This window comes from Hyperolius riggenbachi, chromosome 8, assembly GCF_040937935.1.
Source record: "Hyperolius riggenbachi isolate aHypRig1 chromosome 8, aHypRig1.pri, whole genome shotgun sequence".
Classification (NCBI taxonomy): Eukaryota; Metazoa; Chordata; class Amphibia; order Anura; family Hyperoliidae; genus Hyperolius; species Hyperolius riggenbachi.
Genome location: NC_090653.1, coordinates 256643277 through 256670809, shown reverse-complemented (window position 1 = coordinate 256670809; position 27533 = coordinate 256643277). Strand labels below are relative to the sequence as shown.

The 27533-nt window shown below is 47.5% G+C and overlaps 1 protein-coding gene across 1 annotated transcript in view; it reads right to left on the bottom strand.

Annotated features, from left to right (window-relative positions):
• ARAF (A-Raf proto-oncogene, serine/threonine kinase) overlaps positions 1–27533 on the bottom strand; it is a 120340-nt gene that overhangs the window by 33609 nt on the left and 59198 nt on the right. The window contains exons 4-8 of the mRNA XM_068248677.1: positions 21584–21687; positions 8693–8795; positions 5454–5605; positions 2366–2443; positions 2109–2247 (exon numbers count right to left, since the gene is read on the bottom strand). Of these exons, the coding sequence (XP_068104778.1) occupies positions 2109–2247; positions 2366–2443; positions 5454–5605; positions 8693–8795; positions 21584–21687 (576 nt within the window). The remainder of the gene's footprint in view (positions 1–2108; positions 2248–2365; positions 2444–5453; positions 5606–8692; positions 8796–21583; positions 21688–27533) is intronic.

Here is a 27533-nt window from a genome sequence, read left to right as displayed (position 1 = left end):
TGCCACACCACACACAGATTACTCTGCTAGTGTCACACCAAACACAGCCTACCCTGCTAGTGTCACACCAAACACAGCCTACCCTGCTAGTGCCAAACCATACACAGCCTACTCTGCCAGTGTCACGCCAAACACAGCCTACCCTGCTAGTGTCACACCACACACAGTCTACTCTGCTAGTGTCACACCAAACACAGCCTACCCTGCTAGTGTCACACCACACACAGCCTACTCTGCTAGTGTCAAACCATACACAGCCTACCCTGCTAGTGCCACACCAAGCCCAGCCCACCCTGCTGGTGTCACACCAAACACAGGCTACCCTGCTGGTGTCACAGCAAACACAGGCTACCCTGCTGGTGTCACAGCAAACACAGGCTACCCTGCTGGTGTCACACCAAACACAATCTACTCTGCTGGTGTCACACCAAACACAGCCTACCCTGCTGGTGTCACAGCAAACACAGGCTACCCTGCTAGTGTCACACAATACACTCCCAGTCATTTTGAACAAACCACTTCTGCCATTCATTTTGTACACAGCCAATCCTCAAAGTGTCACACCAGCCACACCAAACAGAACCATTTCTGTTTCCGTGAGTGTCAAACTCCTATTCCTGCTAGTGACAACATCCATATTGGACACATATTTCTGCTAGTGTTCTGCCCCTCCTCCTCTTTCCTGCTAGTGTCACATCAACCCATTCATGCTATTGTCATACCAATCATACAGGACACACCCATTCCTGCTACTGTCACACCAACCCACATTAGACACACCCACTCATGCTAGTATCACAACAATTATACTGGTAGCGGTAGGGTATTGTACCGTGTTAGCCATCAGTAAAAGTAAGACGTTTTAAATCATGATGATACCATTTATTGGCTAACTAAAAATGATTAACAAACAAGCTTTCGGCCTTGCAGCCTTCGTCAGGCTTACATCCTACAGGATATAAGCCAGACGAAGGCTGAAAGGCCGAAAGCTTGTTTATTCTTATTCATTTTTAGTTAGCCAATAAATGGTATCATCCAAATTTAAAACTTCTTTCTAACAATCATACTGGACACCCATCCATGCTTCAACAACACATTCTCAATTACAATAACACATTCTGGACACAACCACTCCTGCTGTTGTCCCACCAACACATACTAGAAACACCAAGTCCTGCTGTCACACCATCCCATATTGGACACACCCATTCATGCTAGTGTCACACCAACCCATACTGGACACAGCCATTACTGCTAGTGTCAAAAGAACATATATTGGACACACCCATTCATGCTTGTGTCACACCAACCCCCTATTGAACACACCCATTCTGGACACAGCCATTACTGCTAGAGTCACACCAACCCATACAGGACACAGCCATTACTGCTAGTGTCACACCAACCCATATTGGACACACTCATTCATGCTAGTGTCACACCAACCCATATTGGACACACTCATTAATGCTAGTGTCACACCAACCCATATTGGACACACCCATTCATGCTAGTGCCAACACCAACCCATATTGGACACACCCATTCATGCTAGTGTCACACCAACCCATATTGGGCACACTCATTCATGCTAGTGTCACACCAACCCATATTGGACACACTCATTCATGCTAGTGTCACACCAACCCATATTAGACACACCCATTCCTGCTAGTGTCACACCAACCCATATTGGACATCCCCATTCATGCTTGTGTCACAACAGCACATACTGAACACACATCCATTACTGCGACAACCATTCTTATTAGTGAGATACCGCCCATTCTTCATCAGATTCATTACTGCAAACATGTCCTCTTAAAACAGATGAAGGATTATTTTTGGTGGCCACTACCATGGCAAGTTTGGCAAAACTCTTCCTGTTCACTTCAACAAAGGAAATAACAGGAAAAAAGTAAACATGGTAACTGGAGCTCTGACAAGATTACCATGGAGACCATTAATCCAGGAGCATCCTGCATCAGTTTTAAGCAAGAACTTGCAGCTAGGAAGTGAAACCTACGAGGTCAATGGGACAGAAGGTGAACTAGCTCCCCTTGTCTGTAGAACAGATACAACAAGCCCCTCTCTCCCTGCCGGAGTACCTCAATAATGCTGTTATCCACAGGACCAGTGGTGCTGTCAATATGAACGTTGGGGGTGGAGGTGGAGCGATGCCGTTGCAGGGGTTGCCCCTCGCTGGGGAATGAAAAGGAAGGAGCTCCTGGGTGCTGTGTCCGGGGACTGCGGGAAGGGAGAGATGGAATGGGGTGGGCTCCAGAGACATCAAACAGAAATGGAAGAAAAATGAAGAGGAGAATACTGTGACAGGAAGAAAACAGGAAGAGGAGGGGCTAATTACCTGGTGGCATGCTGCGGGGTGTACGGCTCGTGGATAATGCCGGGGGACGGCTCAGGGTAATCATGGTACATGCTTCCCCTAGAGGAAAATAAAGAAGAAGCATTAAACATACAGGCAGAGAGACTTAGTCTAAAGCTAGGGACCTACCAGATGGATTGGGGAACCTACGGTGACGTCACCCGACGAATGAGCATTCCCCAAACCATCTTCTTACATAGTTACATAGTTATTTTGGTTGAAAAAAGACATACGTCCATCGAGTTCAACCAGTACAAAGTACAACACCAGCCTGCTCCCTCACATATCCCTGTTGATCCAGAGGAAGGCGGAAAAAACCCTTACAAGGCATGGTCCAATTAGCCCCTAAAGGGAAAAATTCCTTCCCGACTCCAGATGGCAATCAGATAAAATCCCTGGATCAACATCATTAGGCATTACCTAGTAATTGTAGCCATGGATGTCTTTCAACGCAAGGAAAGCATCTAAGCCCCCTTTAAATGCAGGTATAGCGGGAACACACAGCGGCACACAACAAGCACCAACGATAGTTCAAACAATCGCTGTACTTTGGGTGGAGGTCACCAGAGATCAAAATGATCACAGAAAAAAAGTTGTGCGTCACAGAAAAAAAAATGCATTGTGGGTAAGGACATTAAAGTGGGATAAAACGCTCACATAACATGTAATAAAAATGTGTTTTCCCACTTTTTATTACCCATACAGTTATGTTTGCTTTTGTGCAAAAGTAATATTGTCGGTTTACAGATTGCAAATTCCCAAAGAACAGTTCATCTGCTCTGAAAGCTGCCATTTTATTGCATAGCTGCTGTATTTCAATATTAAAATCTGTCAAGTGATCACTTCTCAGCTTTCTGCTTCTCAGCTCAGTTTTGGAAGCTTGCTAATGTTTACCAAATGTATCGGACAAAGGAATGTAAACAAAAGATAATGTTATCACTTCTTTAGATGCAGCTAGATTCTGCCCACTAAAACAAGGAGCTTTCCACTGAAGGAACAAAATGCTGTGTTTAGAATGCTGTTCTGCTGCAATTTTTTGTGGTCAGCGCACAGAGGGATGTGGATCCAGCATGAATATATATCATTGCTTAGCTTACGTAGCTTTAACTCAAGTCAGGTGTCCTTTAAGGTGGGTAAAGAAGACCAATAATGGTCGTCTATAGCGATTATGCATCAGTCGTTGGAGACACAGTTAACCCTCTTAGCGGTAAGCCGCCGCAGAGGATATCTCAGCCCCTGGTGGGGCGATTTGCCTCATTTAAAGTGCTGTACGCGCAGCTAGCAGTCTGCTAGCCGCGCGTACAGCTTGATCGCCGCCGCTCTGCAGTGATCGTCCACACGCAGCGGCGGAAGAGGGCCCCCCCCCCCCCCGCCAGAGCCCTGCGCTGCCCGGACCAATGACTTCCAGGCAGCGCTATGGACTGGATTGGAGGCGTCTGACATCAGGACGTCGGCTGACGTCATTCCGATCGTCGCCATGGCGACAGGAAAAGCCAAACAGGGGAACGCGTTATATACGCATTCCCCTGTTTGCTATTGATGCCGGCGACGATTGCACTAGAGGGACACATGCGCCCACTAGTGTTGTTTCATGTAGCTACCACTCTGGTAGCTTTACATGAAACAAAAAAAAATTAAAAAAAAAAATATTTCTGCCTATTTGGCAGAATTAAAGAACCGCCAGGAGGGTAAGGGCACTTTCTTCACAGCTATAGCCAAGCAGTGTGTACTGCTAAATGGAGCGGGGAACAGGGACCACAACACAGCACAGGAGCGCGCAGGTTCCATCACGGGACACCGACACACACGCTAGTTTTTCCAAGCAAGTGTATACACATTTAGAGCTTGTTCACACAAAGGGCGCTGTTGGCTTTTTTTAAGCGCCAGCGATTTTCAAAATCACCTTAAAAGCGCTTGTGCAATGATTCTCTATGAGAGTGTTCACATATGAGTGGTTCGATTCCGATCGCAAAACGCTTGAAAAAGCTCTTGGTATAGCGATTTCCCCAGCGCTTTTAAGAATACATTGTATTTATTATTTTCCGGGTCAAAGAGTTCACTTCCTGCATCAGGAAGTGAAAAAACTAATCACTCTGCAAAAGCGCTTCGAAAAGCGTCCCCCCCCCCCCCCCCCAAAAAAAAATCGCAACGCGCAGGTAAGAGCCGAGACAAAAATCGCAAAGCGCTGGCGTCAGCGATTTTAGATGTGAACAAGGCCTTAGGGAAAGATGGTTGGTCAGCATTAAAGGACAACTGAAGAGAGAGGGATATGGAGGCTGCCATATATATTTCCCTTTAAGCAATACCAGTTGCCTGGTGGTCTTGCTAATCCTCTCCCTCTAATACTTTTAGCCATAGCCCCTGAACAAGCATGCAGCAGATCAGGCGTTTCTGACATTATTGACAGATCTGATTGGATTAGCTGCATGCTTGTTTCTGGTGTGATTCAGCGACTACTGCAGCCAAATAGATCAGCGGGGCTGCCATGCAACTGGTATTGTTTAACAGTAAATAAATATGGCAGCCTCCATATTCCTCTCACTTCAGTTGTCCTTTAAACATCAGAGAAAGAAGGGGGGGAGAGAGTTATTTTAGGGCCTGTACACACTGCTGCGCTTGCGCTGTGCTTTTAAAGTCGCATTCGTTTTTTTAATCGCAAGGTCTTTTGAAAAATCACGAATATCATGAAGACCTGTACATACTGGTGCAATGCGATATTTCCATTTTCATGATGGCTTTGCTCAGCAATGTGTACAGGCCCTTATGTAAATTTACGCAAATTGCCATTGGAACAATTAAAATCATCAGCTAGAGAATGCGATTGGTCCGAATTCAAGCTGCACCAGCAGTTTGCATGATGATCTATCCACCCTGCTGTGATTGGCCGCGATGCTGATTGGATGGCACACAAGCAGCGCGACATCTTAAGAAATGGCGGACGCACCCCTGAGCAGCGTATTGCGCACTACCAACTAGTTATAAAATAATTATCATCGACTTAAAAATGACCAACTTGGCCATCCCTAATTGGCAAGCCAGAAAGAGACCGCTTCCCCTCCTTCCAACTTACTTGGGCACTTTGGCCATATCCACGCAGGCGGTTGGCACTTTGCTGCTGCAGTGCTGGTGAAATTTGTAGCCGCAGGTCTGACAGCGGAAACCGTGAAACAAGAATTTGAGGCAGAAGTCGCAGAACGCCAGGTTAAAATGAGTTTTCCTCACCTGGAATGAGACAAAAGGCTGCGTTAGTGAAATTAGGGCATCGCTGCCGCCTCCTGGATGTCGATTGAATTGTTATAGAGTATAAGATCTTATTTATGTTTACATTTATGTCCAGCTCTTTTGTGAACCAGATTACACTTCAGTGCCCATTTTAAGAACCACGCCAGCAAAAAAAAAGTAAGCAGTTTCTGGACTAGTCCAGTGTAGGCAAACTTGGCTCTCCAGCTGTTAAGGAACTACAAGTCCCACAATGCATTGCAGGAGTCTGACAGCCACAGTCATGGTTTATAAAGGCAAATGCATTGTGGGACTTGTAGTTCCTTAACACTGGACTAGTCCATCCCCTCAGGGGGGATTCTCAGGGTTCTCGGTTTTCAAAAGCATTTCCTGAACAGCAGCATAACTGCCAAAACAGTAAGATACCAGCCAGCCTCCCTACTCACTTGTCCATTATTTAGACAGTTAGACTTTGCAACTGCCGCTTAGGAGATGCTTTTGAAAGCAAAGAAAACCCTAAGAATTTCCCTTAAGGAGGGAGATGGACTAGTCCAAAACCTGTCAGTTCTGTCAGATTTTAACTGCTTACTTTTATTGCTGGAGTGGTTCTTTAACTGCTCTGAGACCACCTAACACCGATGGGCAGTCGCAGAGTGGCTTCCCCCAGGACTGCCTAATGCCAATTGGCATGAAGAGCAGTGGGCGGAGAACAGCTCCGCTCCGTAAACCGCTTGCCAGCCGCGGTCAGAGCTGGCAGACTGTTAGGCGAGGAAAAAAGTCATTTTCTTTTTACAACACTGCGATCTAGCGCAGCGCTTTACTAGGGAGAGCTCTGTCACTTGGCTGTCCCCTCGAGTGGATCAGAATCGGATCCCTCTCATAGGTTGATGCCTATGTGAGGTGATCACAGTCATTGGATTTCGGGGCGAGTGAGGGAAGGGGGGAGGAATAAAAAAAAATTAAAAAAACATTTTTATAAAAAAAAAAAAAATTAAATCGCAACAGCAATTAGATCCTACCAGCTCTGTTGGCGGGCAGAAAAGAAGGCAAGATTCATTTGGCTGCTAAGTTGTATGGCCGAGCAATAAACTGTTAAAGCTGCAGTGTTGAATTGTATAAAATAGCCTGGTCACTGGGGGGGGTGTAAGACTGGAATCTGAAGTGAAAATAAACTTATGAGATAATGATTTGTATGTGTAGTACAGCAAAGAAATAGAATCTTAGTTGCACAGATATGAGTCTCACACTGTTTCCAATACACAAAAAGAGTTAAACTTCAGTTGCAAAAAAGATTCTCTGAGCTCTCAGAGCACACTTGGGTCGGCTACAGTGTTTTCTGAAGCACTTATCTCAACCTGCCTCTCACTGCTTCTTGTTTGTTTAAAGAGAAACTCCGACCAAGAATTGAACTTTATCCCAATCAGTAGCTGATACAACCTTTTACATGAGAAATCTATTCCTTTTCACAAACAGACCATCAGGGGGCGCTGTATGACTGATTGTGATGAAACCCCTCCTACAAGAAACTCTGAGGACCGTGGTACTCCTGGCAGTTTCCGGTCTGTGAACCTTGTTGCATCGTGGGAAATGGCTGTTTACAGCTGTTTCCAACTGCCAAAAAGCATGCAGCAGCTACATCACCTGCCAACAGTAAAATGTCACCATGTAATAAATGTCAGAAGGTAAATTAGGGATTTAAAAGATTTTACAATGGGCAAACACTGACTAAATCATTTATACATCATTATTGTAAAAATGAAGCACTTTTTTTTTATTACATTATTTTCACTGGAGTTCCTCTTTAAGGATTGACTGCAAAAAGGATCAAAGGGTTATTAGCTCTGCTCTGTTACATAGTTTAAAAATGCAGAGTGTAGTTTGTAAACTGCAAATATAAAAGAATGATGCAATGTTTAAAAAAAAAAAAAAAAGCTATCCCTCTTCTCCCTGCCGCACCCTTCACAACCCTTAAAGGGGTTCTGTGGATCATTAAAAAAAACAAACCTGACACTTATCTGTGGCTTCTATCAGACCCCTGCAGCTGTCATGTCCCACGTTGTCCTCCTACTATCTTGTTTTGTGCCACCAGCACCGGTCAATTATTTGTCTAACTAGATGAATAGTGCTCACTCCCGCTCGCGTCTCCGGGAGCTTACTGTGCAGGCGCTCCCGGAGACATGAGCGGGAGCGAGCAGGTGCGTGGCACCACAGTTGTGTCAGAGGAATAATTGGACTGGCGGCAGGGAATGGAGGATCGTAGGAGGACGGCGCGGGACAGGACAGCTGCAGGGGGCCGATAGAAGCCCCAAGTGTCAGTTTTCGCTTTTGTAATGATCCACAGAACTAGGGGAAGGGGGGGGGGACGGGAAATAAAAAAAATTATACATATCTGGGGCTTCCTCCAGCCCCCTTCAAGGCTGATTGCTCCCTCGCTGCCTGGAATCCTCGCTAATCATCCCGTAAAGTCCTTTAGGCTAGAGGGTACTGCGAATGCGCATACTCCGACTGAAGGACTTTACGGGCCGAATAGTGGAGGATCTGGGTGGCTCAGAAGGACGGCAAGGGAGCAATCACCCTGAAGGGGGATGGAGGAAGAGGACTGTTTGACGAAACAGCGTTTGGATTAAGCTACTTAGATCAATATCTTGTTAACATCGTGCAGAGCGAGAAGGTATGTAACAGGACACCTTTGACTCCCCAATCCCTGAAGTCAAGTCAAATCTTCAAAGAGTGATTATGGGGACCAAAGAAAGGAAAGGACAACACACAGAGGTATGTGAATCCAGCGTGAAAATACCTCTGTTCTTACCTTGGGTGTATCCTTCAAACCTGGGCTGTCCAACTGGCGGCCCGCAAGTGCCCCCCTCAGGCCGCAGTCACCTTCCTGGGCAATTCTTTGTGTCAGGCCCACCTTTTGTTTGCCCTTGACTCCACTCTCAAAAGCTCGGACATTGATGCTCTGTCCCCTCCAGCCGAAAAATCTGGTTCTTGACACTCACCCCACCCATGAAATTGTATAGCACTGCTTTAAACCGAACTTGTCCACCCACCCCTTCCCCCTTTAAAAACAAGATGGCAAGGATTACTCACAAAATTGTGCATGGATAGAGGAACATCAGCGAGGACTTCCACCATCAGTTCCTCCCCCACCAGCGGCGTGATGTCTGTCTCCCAGTCTGTCAGGGCTTTCCTCCTATGACATAAAAACAGGGGTCATCAACAAAATATTGTACACATTATACTGAGCAACCAGTGAGGAGCTTTTGGTTTTCCCGACACAAGTTACAGACTATAAGCAAATGGTCGCTGGACCAGTACTACAATATATCGTTTTTCAGATAGACTTTACAGCTATTCGACTTCCCATCCTGGAAAATTTGTCTCTTTTCCTGTCCTGAGAAAAAGTGGGAAAATCTCTCCAACATGGACAGAGAGGTAACAAATAAAACTACTGGTAGTTGGTTTTCAGTGGAGGAGGAAAAGAAATGCATCTGTCAAGTTTTCATTGTTATTTCCTGAGTCTTGGACCATCAAGGTTCCTGACAAAGGCCTCAATTCACTAAGCTTAACTCCTGTCTTTAATAACTCTTCTGAGCTGTTTTACAGTAATCACAATTATATCACCATGGTGATCAGGGCTGTGGAGTCGGTCCAAAAATCCACCGACTCCGACTCCGACTCCTCAGTTTAGGATTCCACCGACTCCGACTCCACGACTCCGACTCCTCTAATTTGCATATTACAATTTTGTTGATTAAAAGTATGTAACATGAAATTCGTCTCATAACTGCCAACGCTTAGGAATTTTACAAGACAACTGAAGTGAGAAGGATATGTAGACTACTATATTTATTCCCTTTAGACTAAAACTAGTCCTTAGTAATAGTACTTGTAAAAGGTACAAACCGGAACAAAGAACATCTATCAGGCCCTAGGCAATGTAAGTGTGGGTACATGTAAGAATGATGTGCAGGCACTCTGCAGGGGAATGAGGAGATTGTAAACAGACAACACCTCTGTGTTCAATGTGCACAGCATTCTCAGTGGATTCCCTGCAGCTCTGTGAGGAGTGCATATGTAGAGTATAGTACTACTGTGTAACAAAGTAAACCTGAGACAGATGAAATTAAAGTTTTATACATACCTGGGGCTTCCTCCAGCCGCCTTCAGGATAATCAGTCCCTCGTTGTCCTCCTCCACCACCTGGATCTTCTGCTATGAGTCCAGGTACTTGAGCCAGTCTGGCGTAGTGCGCATGAACACACTCCACCGCTAGGAGCATACTACACCTGTGCAGCACTATTGCGCAGGTGCAGAATGTTCCTGGCTGTGGGAGTGGCATGCGGCCGGACTGCGCTGACTGGCTGAATTACCAGGACTCATAGCAGAAGATCCGGGTGGTGGAGGACAGTGAGGGACTGATTAGCCTGAAGGGGGCTGGAGGAAGCCCCAGGTATGTATAAAACTTTACTTTTCATCCGTCTCAGGTACCCTTTAATTTGTAGTCACCAAACCAAATTTTAATAACATATCAAATTATTTGATTTAATCAGCAAAGGGAGTGCATACATTTGCATAAATCAGCATCAGTGCAGAATTATTTCCATCTCATTGACCATCTCTATTAGTGACACAGCTACACATCAGGCTTTATTCTTACAGCATAGATGTTATTTAGTATATATAAGAGATTCCTGTGTACGCATCATATATACAGTCACAATCAGATATGTATATTTGACCTTAAAAATACGGGGACTGCTTTATTGAAGCAGCACAAGTAACTAATTTTGATTGGTTTATTTCATTTTTGTGGACTAAGCACAGCTATTACTGTGTATATACATTATTTTTAATGACTATTATCTGAGAAATAGAACATTTTATCATATTTTCTATTTTAATTACAGTTACAAATTCATTAGGAGTCGGTGTCGGTGCATTTTTTCCCGACTCCGACTCCAGGCACCCAAAATTGCCCGACTCCACGACTCCGACTCCACAGCCCTGATGGTGATAACAGTAAAACAGCTCAGAAGAGTTATTAAAGACAGGAGTTAAGCTTAGTGTATTGAGGCCCTTGTCATAGAGGTCCATGAAAAAGGGAGGTGAGGAGAAGTTCCTCAATGGGAACGCCAATACTGTATGTACTCTCTAGAGCAGGTGGGATTTGTGAGGTCTAGGACATCCTTCTGGGCAATGGACAGCAGAAAACACTAGATGGAGCCCTTACTGTGCCTAACCTATCCTGACATATTCAAAGGAAGAAAAAAAAAAGCTATGAGTGGACATCTTTTGTGATTTCTAGAAGGTGCATTATGACTTCTACAGAACATCCTCTACAGTTCTAATAAGTTGAAGGAGATACCCAGAAACTTGTATGTACAGATTAAATGCATTACTCGATTTTCCTGCTCAATTGACCATTCAATTCAATCAACCTATCAGATGGGGGAGAACTGATCATGATCCATTCTGCTCAATCAATGAAAATTGTCCAATGGCCTCAATTCACTAAGATCATGCTGGAGATAAGGCAAGAGAAAATTTACCTCCACACAGTGAGAGAGTTACATCTCTTATCTCTTTCGTATTTTATCTCTTCATTCCTTACGTTACCTCCTCTGTAGTTAATTTACCTCCTCTGTAGTTATTTTCACATGCAGTTAATAAACAGCCTGTCTTTAACTCTGGAGTTATTTTAAGTATTGAAGAGTTAACTTAACCACTTGAGGACCTAGGGCTTTCTACCCCTTAAGGACCGGCCACTTTTTTTCCATTCAGACCACTGCAGCTTTCACGGTTTATTGCTCGCTCATACAACCTACCACGTAAATGAATTTTGGCTCCTTTTCTTGTCACTAATAAAGCTTTCTTTTGATGCTATTTGATTGCTCCTGCGATTTTTACTTTTTATTATATTCATCAAAAAAGACATGAATTTTGGCAAAAAAATGATTTTTTTAACTTTCTGTGCTGACATTTTTCAAATAAAGTAAAATTTCTGTATACATGCAGCGCGAAAAATGTGGACAAACATGTTTTTGATAAAAAAAACCCATTCAGTGTATATTTATTGGTTTGGGTAAAAGTTATAGCGTTTACAAACTATGGTGCAAAAAGTGAATTTTCCCATTTTCAAGCATCTCTGACTTTTCTGACCCCCTGTCATGTTTCATGAGGGGCTAGAATTCCAGGATAGTATAAATACCCCCCAAATGACCCCATTTTGGAAAGAAGACATCCCAAAGTATTCACTGAGAGGCATAGTGAGTTCATAGAAGATATTATTTTTTGTCACAAGTAAGCGGAAAATGACACTTTGTGAGAAAAAAAAAAAAAAAAAAAAGTTTCCATTTCTTCTAACTTGCGACAAAAAAAAATGAAATCTGCCACGGACTCACAATGCCCCTCTCTGAATACCTTGAAGGGTCTACTTTCCAAAATGGGTCATTTGTGGGGTGTGTTTACTGTCCTGACATTTTGGGGGGTGCTAAATTGTAAGCACCCCTGTAAAGCCTAAAGGTGCTCATTGGACTTTGGACCCCTTAGCGCAGTTAGGCTGCAAAAAAGTGCCACACATGTGGTATTGCCGTACTCAGGAGAAGTAGTATAATGTGTTTTGGGGTGTATTTTTACACATACCCATGCTGGGTGGGAGAAATATCTCTGTAAATGACAATTTGTTAATTTTTTTTACACACAATTGTCCATTTACAGAGATCTTTCTCCCACTCAGCATGGGTATGTGTAAAAATACACCACAAAACACATTATACTACTTCTCCTGAGTACGGCGATACCACATGTGTGGCACTTTTTTGCACCCTAACTGCGCTAAAGGGTCCAAAGTCCAATGAGTACCTTTAGGATTTCACAGGTCATTTTGAGAAATTTCGTTTCAAGACTACTCCTCACGGTTTAGGGCCCCTAAAATGCCAGGGCAGTATAGGAACCCCACAAATGACCCTATTTTAGAAAGAAGACACCCCAAGGTATTCCGTTAGGAGTATGGTGAGTTCATAGAAGATTTTATTTTTTGTCAAAAGTTAGCGGAAAATGACACTTTGTGAAAAAACACAATTAAAATCAATTTCCGCTAACTTGTGACAAAAAATAAAATCTTCTATGAACTCGCCATACTACTAACGGAATACCTTGGGGTGTCTTCTTTCTAAAATGGGGTCATTTGTGGGGTTCCTATACTGCTCTGGCATTTTAGGGGCCCTAAACCGTGAGGAGTAGTCTTGAAACGAAATTTCTCAAAATGACCTGTAAAATCCTAAAGGTACTCATTGGACTTTGGGCCCTTTAGCGCAGTTAGGGTGCAAAAAAGTGCCACACATGTGGTATCGCCATACTCGGGAGAAGTAGTACAATGTGTTTTGGGGTGTATTTTTACACATACCCATGCTGGGTGGGAGAAATACCTCTGTAAATGGACAATTGTGTGTAAAAAAATCAAAAGATTGTCATTTACAGAGGTATTTCTCCCACCCAGCATGGGTATGTGTAAAAATACACCCCAAAACACATTATACTACTTCTCCCGAGTACGGCGATACCACATGTGTGGCACTTTTTTGCACCCTAACTGCACTAAGGGGCCCAAAGTCCAATGAGTACCTTTAGGATTTCACAGGTCATTTTTGTTTCAAGACTACTCCTCGCGGTTTAGGGCCCCTAAAATGCCAGGGCAGTATAGGAACCCCACTAATGACCCCATTTTAGAAAGAAGACACCCCAAGGTATTCCGTTAGGAGTATGGTGAGTTCATAGAAGTTTTTATTTTTTTGTCACAAGTTAGCGGAAATTGATTTTAATAGTTTTTTTTCACAAAGTGTCTTTTTCCGCTAACTTGTGACAAAAAATAAAATCTTCTATGAACTCACCATACTCCGTACGGAATACCTTGGGGTGTCTTCTTTCTAGAATGGGGTCATTTGTGGGGTTCCTATACTGCCCTGGCATTTTAGGGGCCCTAAACCGTGAGGAGTAGTCTTGAAACCAAATGTCGCAAAATGACCTGTGAAATCCTAAAGGTACTCATTGGACTTTGGGCCCCTTAGCGTACTTAGGGTGTAAAAAAGTGCCACACATGTGGTACCGCCGTACTCAGGAGAAGTAGTATAATGCGTTTTGGGGTGTATTTTTACACATACCCATGCTAAGTGGGAGAAATATCTCTGTAAATGACAATTGTTTGATTTTTTTACACACAATTGTCCATTTACATAGAAATTTCTCCCACCCAGCATGGGTATGTGTAAAAATACACCCCAAAACACATTATACTACTTTTCCTGAGTACGGCGGTACCACATGTGTGACACTTTTTTGCAGCCTAGGTGCGCTAAGGGGCCCAACGTCCTATTCACAGGTCATTTTGAGGCATTTGTTTTCTAGACTACTCCTCGCGGTTTAGGGCCCCTAAAATGCCAGGGCAGTATAGGAACCCCACAAGTGACCCCATTTTAGAAAGAAGACACCCCAAGGTATTCTGTTAGGAGTATGGTGAGTTCATAGAAGATTTTATTTTTTGTCAAAAGTTAGCGGAAAGTGACACTTTGTGGAAAAAAAACAATAAAAATCAATTTCCGCTAACTTTTGACAAAAAATAAAATCTTCTATGAACTCGTCATACACCTAACAGAATACCTTGGGGTGTCTTTTTTTCTAAAATGGGGTCACTTGTGGGGTTCCTATACCGCCCTGGCATTTTACGGGCCCAAAACCGTGAGTAGTCTGGAAACCAAATGTCTCAAAATGACTGTTCAGGGGTATAAGCATCTGCAAATTTTGATGACAGGTGGTCTATGAGGGGGCGAATTTTGTGGAACCGGTTATAAGCAGGGTGGCCTTTTAGATGACAGGTTGTATTGGGCCTGATCTGATGGATAGGAGTGCTAGGGGGGTGACAGGAGGTGATTGATGGGTGTCTCAGGGGGTGGTTAGAGGGGAAAATAGATGCAATCAATGCACTGGGGAGGTGATCGGAAGGGGGTCTGAGGGGGATCTGAGGGTTTGGCCGAGTGATCAGGAGCCCACACGGGGCAAATTAGGGCCTGATCTGATGGGTAGGTGTGCTAGGGGGTGACAGGAGGTGATTGATGGGTGTCTCAAGGTGTGATTAGAGGGGGGAATAGATTCAAGCAATGCACTGGCGAGGTGATCAGGGCTGGGGTCTGAGGGCATTCTGAGGGTGTGGGCGGGTGATTGAGTGCCCTAGGGGCAGATAGGGGTCTAATCTGATAGGTAGCAGTGACAGGGGGTGATTGATGGGTAATTAGTGGGTGTTTAGGGTAGAGAACAGATGTAAACACTGCACTTGGGAGGTGATCGGACGTCGGATCTGCGAGCGATCTATTGGTGTGGGTGGGTGATCAGATTGCCCGCAAGGGGCAGGTTAGGGGCTGATTTATGGGTGGCAGTGACAGGGGGTGATTGATGGGTGGCAGTGACAGGGGGTGATTGATGGGTGATTGATAGGTGATTGACAGGTAATCAGTGGGTTATTACAGGGGAGAACAGATGTAAATATTGCACTGGCGAATTGATAAGGGGGGGTCTGAGGGTAATCTGAGCGAGTAGGCGGGTGATTGGGTGCCCGCAAGGGGCAGATTAGGGTCTGATCTGATGGGTAACAGTGACAGGTGGTGATAGGGGGTGATTTATGGGTGATTGATGGGTAATTAGTGGGTGTTTAGAGGAGAGTAAACGCTGCGCTTGGGTGGTGATCTGATGTCGCATCTGCGGGCGATCGATTGGTGTGGGTGGGTAATCAGATTGCCCGCAAGGGGCAGGTTAGGGGCTGATTGTTGGGTGGCAGTGACAGGGGGTGACAGGGGGTGATTGATGGGTGATAGGTGATTGGCAGGTGATTGACAGGTGATCAGTGGGTTATTACAGGGAAGGATAGATGTAAATAATGCCCTGGCGAATTGATAAGGGGGGGTCTGAGGGTAATCTGAGCGTGTAGGCGGGTGATTGTGTGCCCGCAAGGGGCAGATTAGGGTCTGATCTGATAGGTAACAGTGATAGGGGGTGATTGATGGGTAATTAGTGGGTGTTTAGAGAAGATAACAGATGTAAACAATACATTTGGGAGGTAATCTGACGGCGGGTTTGCGGGCGATCTAATGGTGTGGGTGGGTGATCAGATTGCCCGCAAGGGGCAGGTTAGGGGCTGATTGATGGGTGGCAGTGACAGGGGGTGACAGGGGGTGATTGATGGGTGATAGGTGATTGGCAGGTGATTGACAGGTGATCAGTGGGTTATTACAGGGAAGAACAGATGTAATGAATGCACTGGTGAATTGATAAGGGGGGGTCTGAGGGCAATCTGAGCGTGTGGGCGGGTGATTGGGTGCCCGCAAGGGGCAGATTAGGGTCTGATCTGATAGGTAAAAGTGACAGGTGGTGATAGGGGGTGATTGATGGGTAATTAGTGGGTGTTTAGAGGAGAGAATAGATGTAAACAATGGATTTGGGAGGTGATCTGATGTCGGATCTGCGGGCGATCTATTGGTGTGGGGGGGTGATCAGATTGCCCGCAAGGGGCAGGTTAGGGGCTGATTGATGGGTGGCAGTGACAGGGGGTGATTGATGGGTGATTGACGGGTGATTGACGGGTGATTGACGGGTGATTGACAGGTGATTGACAGGTGATCAGGGGGGATAGATGCATACAGTACATTGGGGGGGGGGTCTGGGGGGGGTCTGGGGAGAATCTGGGGGGTTGGGGGGTGATCAGGAGGGAGCAGGGGGCAGGGGGGGGGTATTAAAAAAAATAGCATTGACAGATAGTGACAGGGAGTGATTGATGGGTGATTAGGGGGGTGATTGGGTGCAAACAGGGGTCTGGGGGGTGGGCAGGGGGGGGGGTCTGATGGGTGCTGTGGGCGATCTGGGGCGGGGGGGGGAGAAAATCAGTGTGCTTGGTGCAGACTAGGGTGGCTGCAGCCTGCCCTGGTGGTCCCTCGGACACTGGGACCACCAGGGCAGGAGGCAGCCTGTATAATACACTTTGTAAACATTACAAAGTGTATTATACACTTTGTATGCGGCGATCGTCGGGTTAACATCCCGCCGGCGCTTCCGTATGGCCGGCGGGATGTTGCGGCGAGTGAGCGGCGACAGGCGGAGGCGGAGGATCGCGTCACGGATGACGCGATCGCTCCACCCATGCCCAAACAAGGACCGCCGCATTTTGTCAATACGGCGGTCCTTGCGGCGTCTGCTTCCCGGCCGCCATTTGTCTATACGGCGGTCGGGAAGTAGTTAAAGACAGAAGAGTTAACTTTAGGTTTGCCTGAGGTAAAATGTTTCCTGAATACTACATGCCTTATCACCATGGTAACAACTCTAGAAACGTTATTAAAGACAGGAGATAAGCTTAGTGTATTGAGGCCAATATCTGGTTGAATCTACCAATTTACTTGATCGCGCAGGATTAAAAAATATCAGTCGATCATGATGGAGTCGGCTACTGTTCATATGATTTTGATCGGCAAAGAATCGATTTTTGGTTTCAGATCATGGATGCACAATGTCATTCAGCTCGATTAGTGAAAGAGAATTGCATAGAATTTCACTTACAGTGTGCAGACTACTAATCAACCAACTTTCGATCGCCCATACAGTTGTTGATAAAGTAGAGCGCATAAAGTATACCAGAGCTGAGGAAAAAAAGTTTTATACATACCTGGGAGTTCCCCCAGTCCCATCAGCACAGATCACTCCCACGCCGCCGTTTTTTCCGTCTTCTGTACCGGGTCCCGTAACTTTCTCCAGTTGCGGCCAGTCTGCGCAAGAGAAGTGCGCCCACTAAGTACCTCTCCCGCGGCTGCTGGAGAGATATGTAAATAGCGCACTTCACTTGCGTCAGACTGGCCGCGACTGGAGGAAATAACGGGACTCGGTACAGAAGACGGAAAAGACGGCGGCATGGGAGCGATCTGTGCTGATGGGGCTGGAGGAAGCTCCAGGTATGTATAAAACTTTTTTGTTTTCCTCAGCTCGTTTCCTTTGAAGGATACGTGAGGCAACATTTACTCACCTGGAGCTGCTTCCCGCCCCGGTCCCATGGCGAAGTTCCGCTCTGCTCCAAGCCGCTGCTGTCCCCTCCATAGGATCACAACCCGCGGCCGGGTCGTGGTCTGCTGCGCATGCGTAGGTGCGCCGCACGCCTCTCCTGATCACGCTTGAAGAGCCAGGAGCGCTCTGTTTGCACAGCTCAAGTCTTTGCCCGGCCAGGAGAGCGTGATCGCGAGAGGCAAGAAGCACGCATGTGCATAAGACCATGAACCTGCCGTGGGTTGCAGTTGTAATCTTACGTATGGGGACAGCAGTGGTCTGGAGCAGAGCAGAACTTTGACATGGGATGGGTAGACTTCTAAGCGCTGGAAGAAACCACAGGCGAGTAAAAAAATTTTCTTAACTTTGCATCGTGCATGCTTTAAATCACTCGGAGAAAAATTGAGCAATGTGTGGGCACTTTTACTCCAGTCAATAGTCTAGCTCATCAGTCTGATGCTTAATTTCTTACCTGATCTGACTCCATCAGGTCACAGGTGACGCTCCGCCCCCTACTCGGGAACGCAGTTGTGGCCATGTTTTTCGAAGACTGCAAAAACTCTTCAGAATCCTCCACTAGCATTACAGCGGCCCGCCCCCAGCTTAGGATCAATCAATGAAGCAGTGGCTGCCGAGCTGGTGGCGGGGCGCAGCAACACAGATGCAGTGATGATTTTGAAAAAAAAAAAAAATGTTGCCAGGGCCGGATCTCCGAGGGGGGGGGGGGGAGGCTGAGCAATCACCTGCCTGGAGGGGTGATGTCTGAACAGGTAAGTATCTATCCCTAACATTCCCCCTACCACCGCCAATCCACCATCATTAAGACAGAACCTGTCACGTGCCCACATTACGCCAGCAACCTCGTGGGCACATGTATGGGAGGAAGAGTACGGAGACGGAGCCAGCGGCAGACACCAACGGGTAGAATATTTATGCATGGGGCACCGGGGGGGAGCACATTTTACGATACATCTACGCACCCGATTGAGAACATCGGCCCGACATCTTGCAAGATGTCCAATTGATGCATGCGACCAACTTTGGCCTTCTCTGCCAATCAGATGGTGAATTGGCTGCCAAGTCGCCTGATGTGTGGCCACCTTTAGTTTATTCTCTATAACCCCTTCATCTTAACACAAACACACACTCTTTGGATACAGCATGGCCTGAACAAACTCCGCAGGGAAAAAAATCTGCTTGAAATCTGCAGCAGCCTGGCATTACATAATCAGCTCGGAGATGCTCCTCATTCCAAGCCACGCCTCCACCATACGCAGAGCAGAGCTGCAGCTGACATATGCCCATACGGTGTGCCTGACTCCTTTCGAAGCCAAGGAAGAGGGACGATTACCGATCAGATGAACGAAACGGCTGAGAAGTGAGAAGGATGGAAGAGCGGCTTTCCAGAGCGACCAATCAAATCCACCTTCCAGAAGCCGTGAGAAAGCTCAACTTGTACACAAATACAACCTTAACCCATCTCTCCTCCAGTGACCTACTAATAACTTCCTCTCTACGGATCTCTCCCTACCTATGGCTCCAAGGCTGTTCTAGGGCTGCCTCTACTCTTTGAAATTCTCTGCCTGCCTTTGAAACACGTATAGTCTTCAAAACTTAAAGCCACTATAAAGCCTAAAATAAACACAGGCTGTACCGTGTTTCTCTTAAAAAGTTATAATGATTTCACAGGGATTTTTGTGTAACTCGCCCACTTCCAGCGTTTGGCCCCACCCCTTTACAGAGACATGCAGAGGCGCTTCCGTGGCACTCCAACTCCGATGCAGAGAGTGTCGTGGCACTCATCTGTAAGGCTTTATAGTCGCTTTAACTCTATAGTCTAACCTAACCCAACAGGCTCCAGCTTGACACAGTTCCATTTCCTCTTCCTGTTCTATGCAGCGCATCTGGCCCCTCCCACCTCACTTACTCTATCCAGATTGTATGTTTGATTGGACGTGGCCCTTTTATTCTCCTGCATTATAGTATGTACTTTTAACAGTGTAACTTCATTTTTTTTAAAACAAACTACAGGAACAACCTAATGGCTCACCCTGCCCCTCACTATGCGACACACAATTCTGCCAGGGTATGATTTGATCCAGGAGGTTTTCCTTTTAGATCACAATCAATGACATTATTCCAAAGGGGCTGAATTATGAACACTGGAGAACACAGGAATGCAATGCCTCACCTGGGTTATATCGGAAAAAATAGAAATGGACCAATTAGCTGCTGCATTTGATTGGACCATTTCAAACATGCATATATTTGCATAAATGTGTCATCTTACTCAATATCCCTACTGGGCAGCTACAGTATGCAGTTTACACATTTATTTATTGTATTTATAAAGTGTCAACATATTACGCAGCGCTGGGCAGCTACAGTGCGCAGTTTACACACTCCTGGGCAACAACAGTGCGCAGTTTACACACTCCTGGGCAGCTACAGTGCGCAGTTTACACACTCCTGGGCAGCTACAGTGTGCAGTTTACACACTCCTGGGCAGCTACAGTGTGCAGTTTACACACTCCTGGGCAGCTACAGTGTGCAGTTTACACACTCCTGGGCAGCAACGGTGCACAGTTTACACACTACTGGGCAGCAACGGTGTGCGGTTTACACGCCACTGGGCAGCTACGGTGTGCGGTTTACACGCCACTGGGCAGCTACGGTGTGCAGTTTACACACTCCTGGGCAGCTACGGTGTGCAGTTTACACACTCCTGGGCAGCTACGGTGTGCAGTTTACACACTCCTGGGCAGCTACGGTGTGCAGTTTACACACTCCTGGGCAGCTACGGTGTGCAGTTTACACACTCCTGGGCAGCTACGGTGTGCAGTTTACACACTCCTGGGCAGCTACGGTGTGCAGTTTACACACTCCTGGGCAGCTACGGTGTGCAGTTTACACACTCCTGGGCAGCTACGGTGTGCAGTTTACACACTTCTGGGCAGCTACGGTGTGCAGTTTACACACTTCTGGGCAGCTATGGTGTGCAGTTTACACACTCATGGGCAGCTACGGTGTGCAGTTTACACACTCCTGGGCAGCTACAGGGTGCAGTGTACACACTCCTGGGCAGCTACAGGGTGCAGTGGACACAGTCCTGGGCAGCTACACAGTGCAGCGTACACACTCCTGGGCAGCTACTGTGTGCAATTTACACACTACTAGGCAGCTACGGTCTGCAGTTTGCACACTACTGGGCAGCTACAGTGTGCAGTTTACACACTACAGGGCAGCTGCGATGTGCAGTGTACACACTACTGGGCAGCTACAGTGTGCAGTTTACACACTACTGGGCAGCTACAGTGTGCAGTTTACACACTACTCGGAAGCTACAGTGTGCAGTTTACACACTACTGGGCAGCTACAGTGTGCAGTTTACACACTACTGGGCAGCTACAGTGTGCAGTTTACACACTACTGGGCAGCTACACTGTGCTGTTTACACACTACTGAGCAGCTACTCTGTGCAGTATACAGATTAAGAATCCTAATCTCGGTTGATCTGTTTCAACGCTTCTGAACAGATATACTTTTTTACATTCTTTACAACTTACTCTAACAGAGTTGACCATCTGTGTAAACATTTCATATTGAAATCTGACTTATAGTTGAAAGCTTACGATTGCACTGAAAGAGCAAAGTTTTCATTTACCAGTTATAATTGGTCACAGCTTAGCCCTAGAGCAAAGACGCACACGCCCCTTCCTGTGTTGCTGAGCAGAGCACTGTGCGCGGGTAAGAGGAACTTAGCTTGCAGGAGGACGTGTAGACATGTCGCACATGCATTATGCAACATTTCTGAAACTTCACAACTTGCAGACAAATCCCCGTGAGTAAAGCTCTTCTATGACACTTCCTAAAGGCAGACGCAGAGCTCCTATACTGTGTCATTACCCGTGTAACAGGCGGTAGACAGCACAGCACTGTTGGTTCAGTCCGCGGACCTTCAGGGCCTTGTCCAGCGAGTCATAGACCGTCATCCCAGGCCGAACATTCACCTGATGAGGGAAAACAGAGAATGGGAAACAGAATATGGAAGCACAAAACTAATACAAGTCTCTCCTCATCCTAAAGAGGGCCATACACATAGATTTGCAGCAGATGAGACCATCAGATAGATTTCTGTCAGATGCCTGTCAAGTTGAATCTGACAGGAATCTATCTGATGTGTGCCACACACTAGGAACAGATTTCCAATAGAATTTCAGAATGAAATCTATTGGAAATCGATCTAAATGCCTTATTGGACCATTCGATCCAATGCAACTCTATGGGCCATTGATCTGCTGCCAGCAGCAGATTGACCTAGATTTGTCATCCCGTCAGATAGATCAAATCGATCGAAATCAGTCGCTAATTGATAGATCGGCTGATTTGATAGAATCTATTTCAAATCAATCGATCGCTGAAATAGAACAGTGTATGGCCCCTTAAAGAGTAGCTGTTAGGTATAGGGTCTCAGAGAAGAAAAAAAAAAACATATCAGCAGCTAAACATTGGCTGTACTTACATTACATATGCATTTCACTGTCCACGTTTGGATTTCACAGAATTTTTATATAGTATTTGCAGAGAATGATGCTCCTGACAGCTCATGGCAGGTTCCATGTTTGTCTGTCTTGTATGAAGCCAATTGTGATGTAATATCCTCCCTTTCCTTGCTTCCTGATGATTCGACTCACAAAAAATATCAGGATCAAAGATCCTAATGGTTCATGATCCGGACAACACTACTATGCAGTGAATATTAATTAGCCATGTGGCTAGGAACAATAGCGGACTCATGCAGTATACTCTAATGGCCCATACTCACGGGCTCCAATTGTCGCCGCAACACGCGGCGCGCGCGTGTTGCGGCGACAGGTCGCCCGTGAGTATGCGCCGTAGCACGGGCGCGCTCCCCGAACTGTCGCCCGTCGCCAGGCGATTGGCGCGGTCAATCACCTGGCGACAGTCGCCGCCGCAACTGTCGCTAGTCCGCGTGAGTACGCGGACTAGCGACAGCAACCTCCATTGAAGTATACGGAGGTTCCGGCGGGGGGAGGAGGAACGTCGGCAACAGCTTCCGTCGCCCCGCTGGTCCCTCTTCCGCGTGTGGTGAGGAGCTGTCGCCGGCCTGTCGCCCACACGCTCACATGTGCTGGCGACAGGCCCTAGAAGTTGCCCGTGACTATGGGCCATAAGGAACATGTGCCCTGTGAACAGCACATTGATTTTTCAGTGCTGTGAGTTTAGGCTGCTGTTACAAGCTGCTGTAACATGAGCCTGTAACTTCCCACTGTGAAAGCAGCCTTAGGGCGGCATAGGGAAATGAAGGGGAGGACCAAGGGAGTGCACTGGGGAGAAGAAGCAGCCCCAGAATGCTTTGCAGTATCTGTTATGCGTCCTGCCGGCCTCCTTAGAACTTGGGAATACAGAGCCTTGCTGTCCAGCAAACATCAAAGTAAGAGAGATTTATAACTTCAGTATTGCCTTTTTGGCTTCCTTCTAAACTGTTTAACACAGGAGAATAGAGGTTTAAATTAGCTTTTGCAGCCTGACAGTTACTCTTTAAAGAAAATCTGTAATGAAAAAAATTCCCCTGGGGGTACTCACCTCGGGTGGGGGAAGCCTCCGGATCCTTTTGAGGCTTCTCCCATCGTCCTCAGTCCGACGGCGGCGGAGATGTAAATATTTACCTCCGTGGCTCCAGCACAGGATCCGCTCTCTGCACGGAGATGGGCGAAAATAGCCGATCTCCATCAGGCAGCTTTACTGCGCAGGCACAAGTCTCCTGCGCCTGCGCAGTAGACCGGACCCGACGGAGATTGGCTATTTTCGCCTATCTCCATCAGAAGAGCCGCAACAGCACCGCCGCTGGAGCCAGAAAAGGTAAATATTGCACATCCTTCAAAAGAAATGAGCAGACTCCGGCACTCCATCAAAATCTTCTCTTTATTCACGCCACATGTTACAAGTACAAAAGGACGCCCCTCAGTCTACAGCTGTTTCACGTGTACAACACGCCTCTTCAGGACACGTGGGGTAAATATTGCACAGGCTGACAAGTTGTCGTCTGTGCGTTCCGTGGGCTGCAGCGATACCGCCATGGGACACAGGAGGACGGGGGAAGCCTTGATAGGGTCCAGGATTTCAGTACAGGTTTTCTTTAAAGAGAACCCGAGGTGTGTTTAAAGAATGTTATCTACATACAGAGGCTGGTTCTGCCTATACAGCCCAGCCTCTGTTGCTATCCCAAACCCCACTAAGGTCCCCCTGCACTCTGCAATCCCTCATAAATCACAGCCGTGCTGTGAGGCTTTGTTTACATCGGTAGTGTCAGTCTCAGCTGCTCCCCCGCCTCCTGCATAGCTCCGGTCCCTGCCCCCATCCCTTCCCTCCAATCAGCAGGGAGGGAAGGGAGGGAAGGGATGCAGGCGGGGACTGGAGTTCTGCAGGAGGCGGGGAGAGCAGCAGACTGACACTATAGAGATAAACACAGCTAGCTCTGACAAGCTGTTTGTCAGCAGCATAGCTGTGATTTATGAGGGATTGCAGAGTTCAGGGGGACCTTAGGGGGGTTTGGGATAGCAACAGAGGCTGGGCTGTATAGGCAGATCCAGCCTCTGTATGCAGATAATATTCTTCAAACCCACCTCGGGTTCTCTTTAAAGGGGTTCTGTGGAATGTAAAAAAACAAACTGACACTTACTTAGGGCTTCTATTGGCCCCCTGTAGCTGTCATTTCCTGCGCCGTCCTCCTACAATCCTCCGTTCCCTGCCCCCGGCATCAGTGAATTATTAGTCTAACAAGTCGCGCGCGATCATGTGAATAGTGCGTGCTCCTGCTCGCGTCTCTGGGAGCTTACTGCGCAGACGCAGTACAAGGTTTTCTTGTACTGCGCCTGCGCAGTAAGCTCCTGGAGTCGGGAGCGAGCACGCGCATGGTCACAGCCGAGCAGTCGCTCTAGAAGGCTAATTATACTGGGAACGGCGGCAGGGAACAGCGCAGGACATGACAGCTACAGGGAGACGATAGAAGCCCCAGGTAAGTGTCAGTATGTTTGGATTTTTACATTCCACAGAACCCCTTTAACCACTTCCCGACCGCCTAACGCACAGAGGCGGCCGGGAAGTGAAGCCCTGAAGGACCGGCTCACCCACAGAGGCGGCGGTCCTTCTAAGGGCATGGGCGGAGCGATCGCGTCATCTGTGACGCGATCCTCCGCCCGGGATCGTTACATGGGCATTTTGTCTCCGCTCGCCGGCCACTTAGCAGAGCCGGCGAGCGGAGGAATCCGCAGAAGGAGCCAATCAGGGAGTATAAGGCACTTTGTTAGGTAAACAAAGTGCCTTATACGTGCTTCCTCCTCGCCTCGTGGTCTCATTGTTGCAGAGACCACCAGCGAGGAGGAACCACTTTGTGAGTATCCAGCACACATTGGTTTTTTTTGCTCAGAGTCCCTGATCTCCCACCCCAGCCTTCATACCCCCCCTGATCACCCCAGCAGACCCCTGCCAGCACCCTTGCACCCCTGCAAAACCCCCACCCCCCCCCACCTGCCACTAACTAGCGACGCTGCCCTTTAGTTTAGGTCCCTAACTGCCACCTAATCACCCCTGATCCCCCCCTCCTACCTTTAGATCACCCCCAGACCCCATCCCAGACTACCCCCCTGTATACTGTATACATCTGTATACAGCTACCTTATCCCCTGATCCCCCTCTGATCCCCCTCTGATCACCTGTCTATCACCTGTCCATCACCCCTTAGCACCCCCACCCATCAGAGCAGACCCTAACTGCCCCGCGGGGGTAACCGATCACCTGCCCAGGCCCTCGATTGCCCTCATACCCCCCGCCTGATTACATCCCCTGCTCTTTGTTTACATCTGTCCTCCCCAGCGATCACTAACTGATCTGCGATCAGTAACCCCCTGTGTCTGCCTCTCATCAGATCAGGACTCAGTCTGCCCCGTGCAGGCTCCTGATCAACCCCCCACCCCCTCAAATCGCCCTCAGACCCCCCCCCCCCCCCTAATCACCGTCCAAGTGCATTGTATTTGACTGTGCTGCGCTTGTATTCGATTGTGCTGCGCTTGTATTCGATTGTGCTGTAATTGTATTTGATTGTTCCGTGATCGGCTTCGATTGCCCCGTGATTGTTTGATTGCCTGAGACCCCACTTCCCACCACACCCAACCCCACCCTCCCCCCCACCACACCCAACCCCACCCTCCCCCCCCCCACCACCTTCCGAGTGCATCAGATTTGCTTGTGCTGTGATTGGAGTCGATTGTGCTGTAATTGTATTTGATTGTCCCGTGATCGACTTCGATTGCCCCGTGATTGTTTGATTGCCTGAGACCCCACTTCCCGCCACACCCAATTCTACCCTCCCCCCATCACCTTCCGAGTGCATCAGATTTGCTTGTGCTGCGCTTGTATTCGATTGTGCTGTAATTGTATTTGATTGTCCCGTGATCGGCTTCGATTGCCCCGTGATTGTTTGATTGCCTGAGACCCCACTTCCCACCACACCCAACCCCACCCTCCCCCCCACCACACCCAACCCCACCCTCCCCCCCCACCACCTTCCGAGTGCATCAGATTTGCTTGTGCTGTGATTGGAGTCGATTGTGCTGTAATTGTATTTGATTGTCCCGTGATCGACTTCGATTGCCCCGTGATTGTTTGATTGCCTGAGACCCCACTTCCCGCCACACCCAATCCCACCCTCCCCCCATCACCTTCCGAGTGCATCAGATTTGATTGTGCTGTGATTGGATTCGATTGTGCTGTAATTGTATTTGATTGTCCCGTGATTGTTTGATTGCCTCTGAGACCCCACTTCCCACCAACCCCAATACCTCTCAAATACTCCCTTTTTGCTAGGTAGGTGCTCTTTTTTTCTGGGTAGTCTCGGAGGAAACCCCCATAAATTTAGTAATCCACAATGGCAAGAAGGGGGCTTTCCGATGACGAGGTATACAGGTACATGGACCAGTCGGATGAGTTCTTTTGGGAAGAATCATCCGTCGAATCTTCCGGGTCCGAATTTGAACCTGTAGAAAGCAGTGGTTCCTTGACCGAAAGTGATGACGAGGCTATGGTCCCGGCTAGAGCCAGGCGTACCAGACCCCAAGTCGTTAGACCGCAGGTGGCGCAGGATCCGCCTCAAGGGCAGCAGGGTGGTGCTAGCGCTGATGATAGTTTTCTTGGTGAGGCAGGCACCAGCAGCGCAGCATCTCCTGGACTTAGTGCCAGTGCTTCCGTAGACCCTGGCGAAGTGGTGAGCGTCAGCATGGAAGTTGAAACTGGTACGGTGGCAAGTGCAGTAGTACCCCCATCGCAGCCACCAATAAGAAGACGGGCCCGTAGTACCCATAGACTCCCAGAGGTGCTGGCACAACCAGATTGGCAATCCCCTGATTCCGCCGCACCCGTAGTGCCCCCTTTCACCGCCCAGTCTGGAGTCCAGGTGGCGACAGCTCATCTAGGAACGGCCCTAGACTTTTTGCAGCTGTTCATCACCCAGGTTCTCCTGGACTTAATTGTGGTTGAGACCAACCGTAAAGCCACACAATTCATCACCGAGCACCCGGAGAGCATGTATGCCCAGCCTTTCGGGTGGAAACCAGTCCAAGTTTCCGACATTAAAATCTTTTTGGCCCTTATCCTTCACTTGGGACTAATGAAACAGAATGTACTGCGGTCGTATTGGTCTACGAACCCAGTAAATCATGTTCCCTTGTACCCTGCTGCCATGTCCAGGACACGATTTGAGTCCATCCTGCGCTTCCTGCACTTCAACGACGACAAAACCTGTCATGAAAAGGGCCACCCTGCTTATGACCGGCTCCAC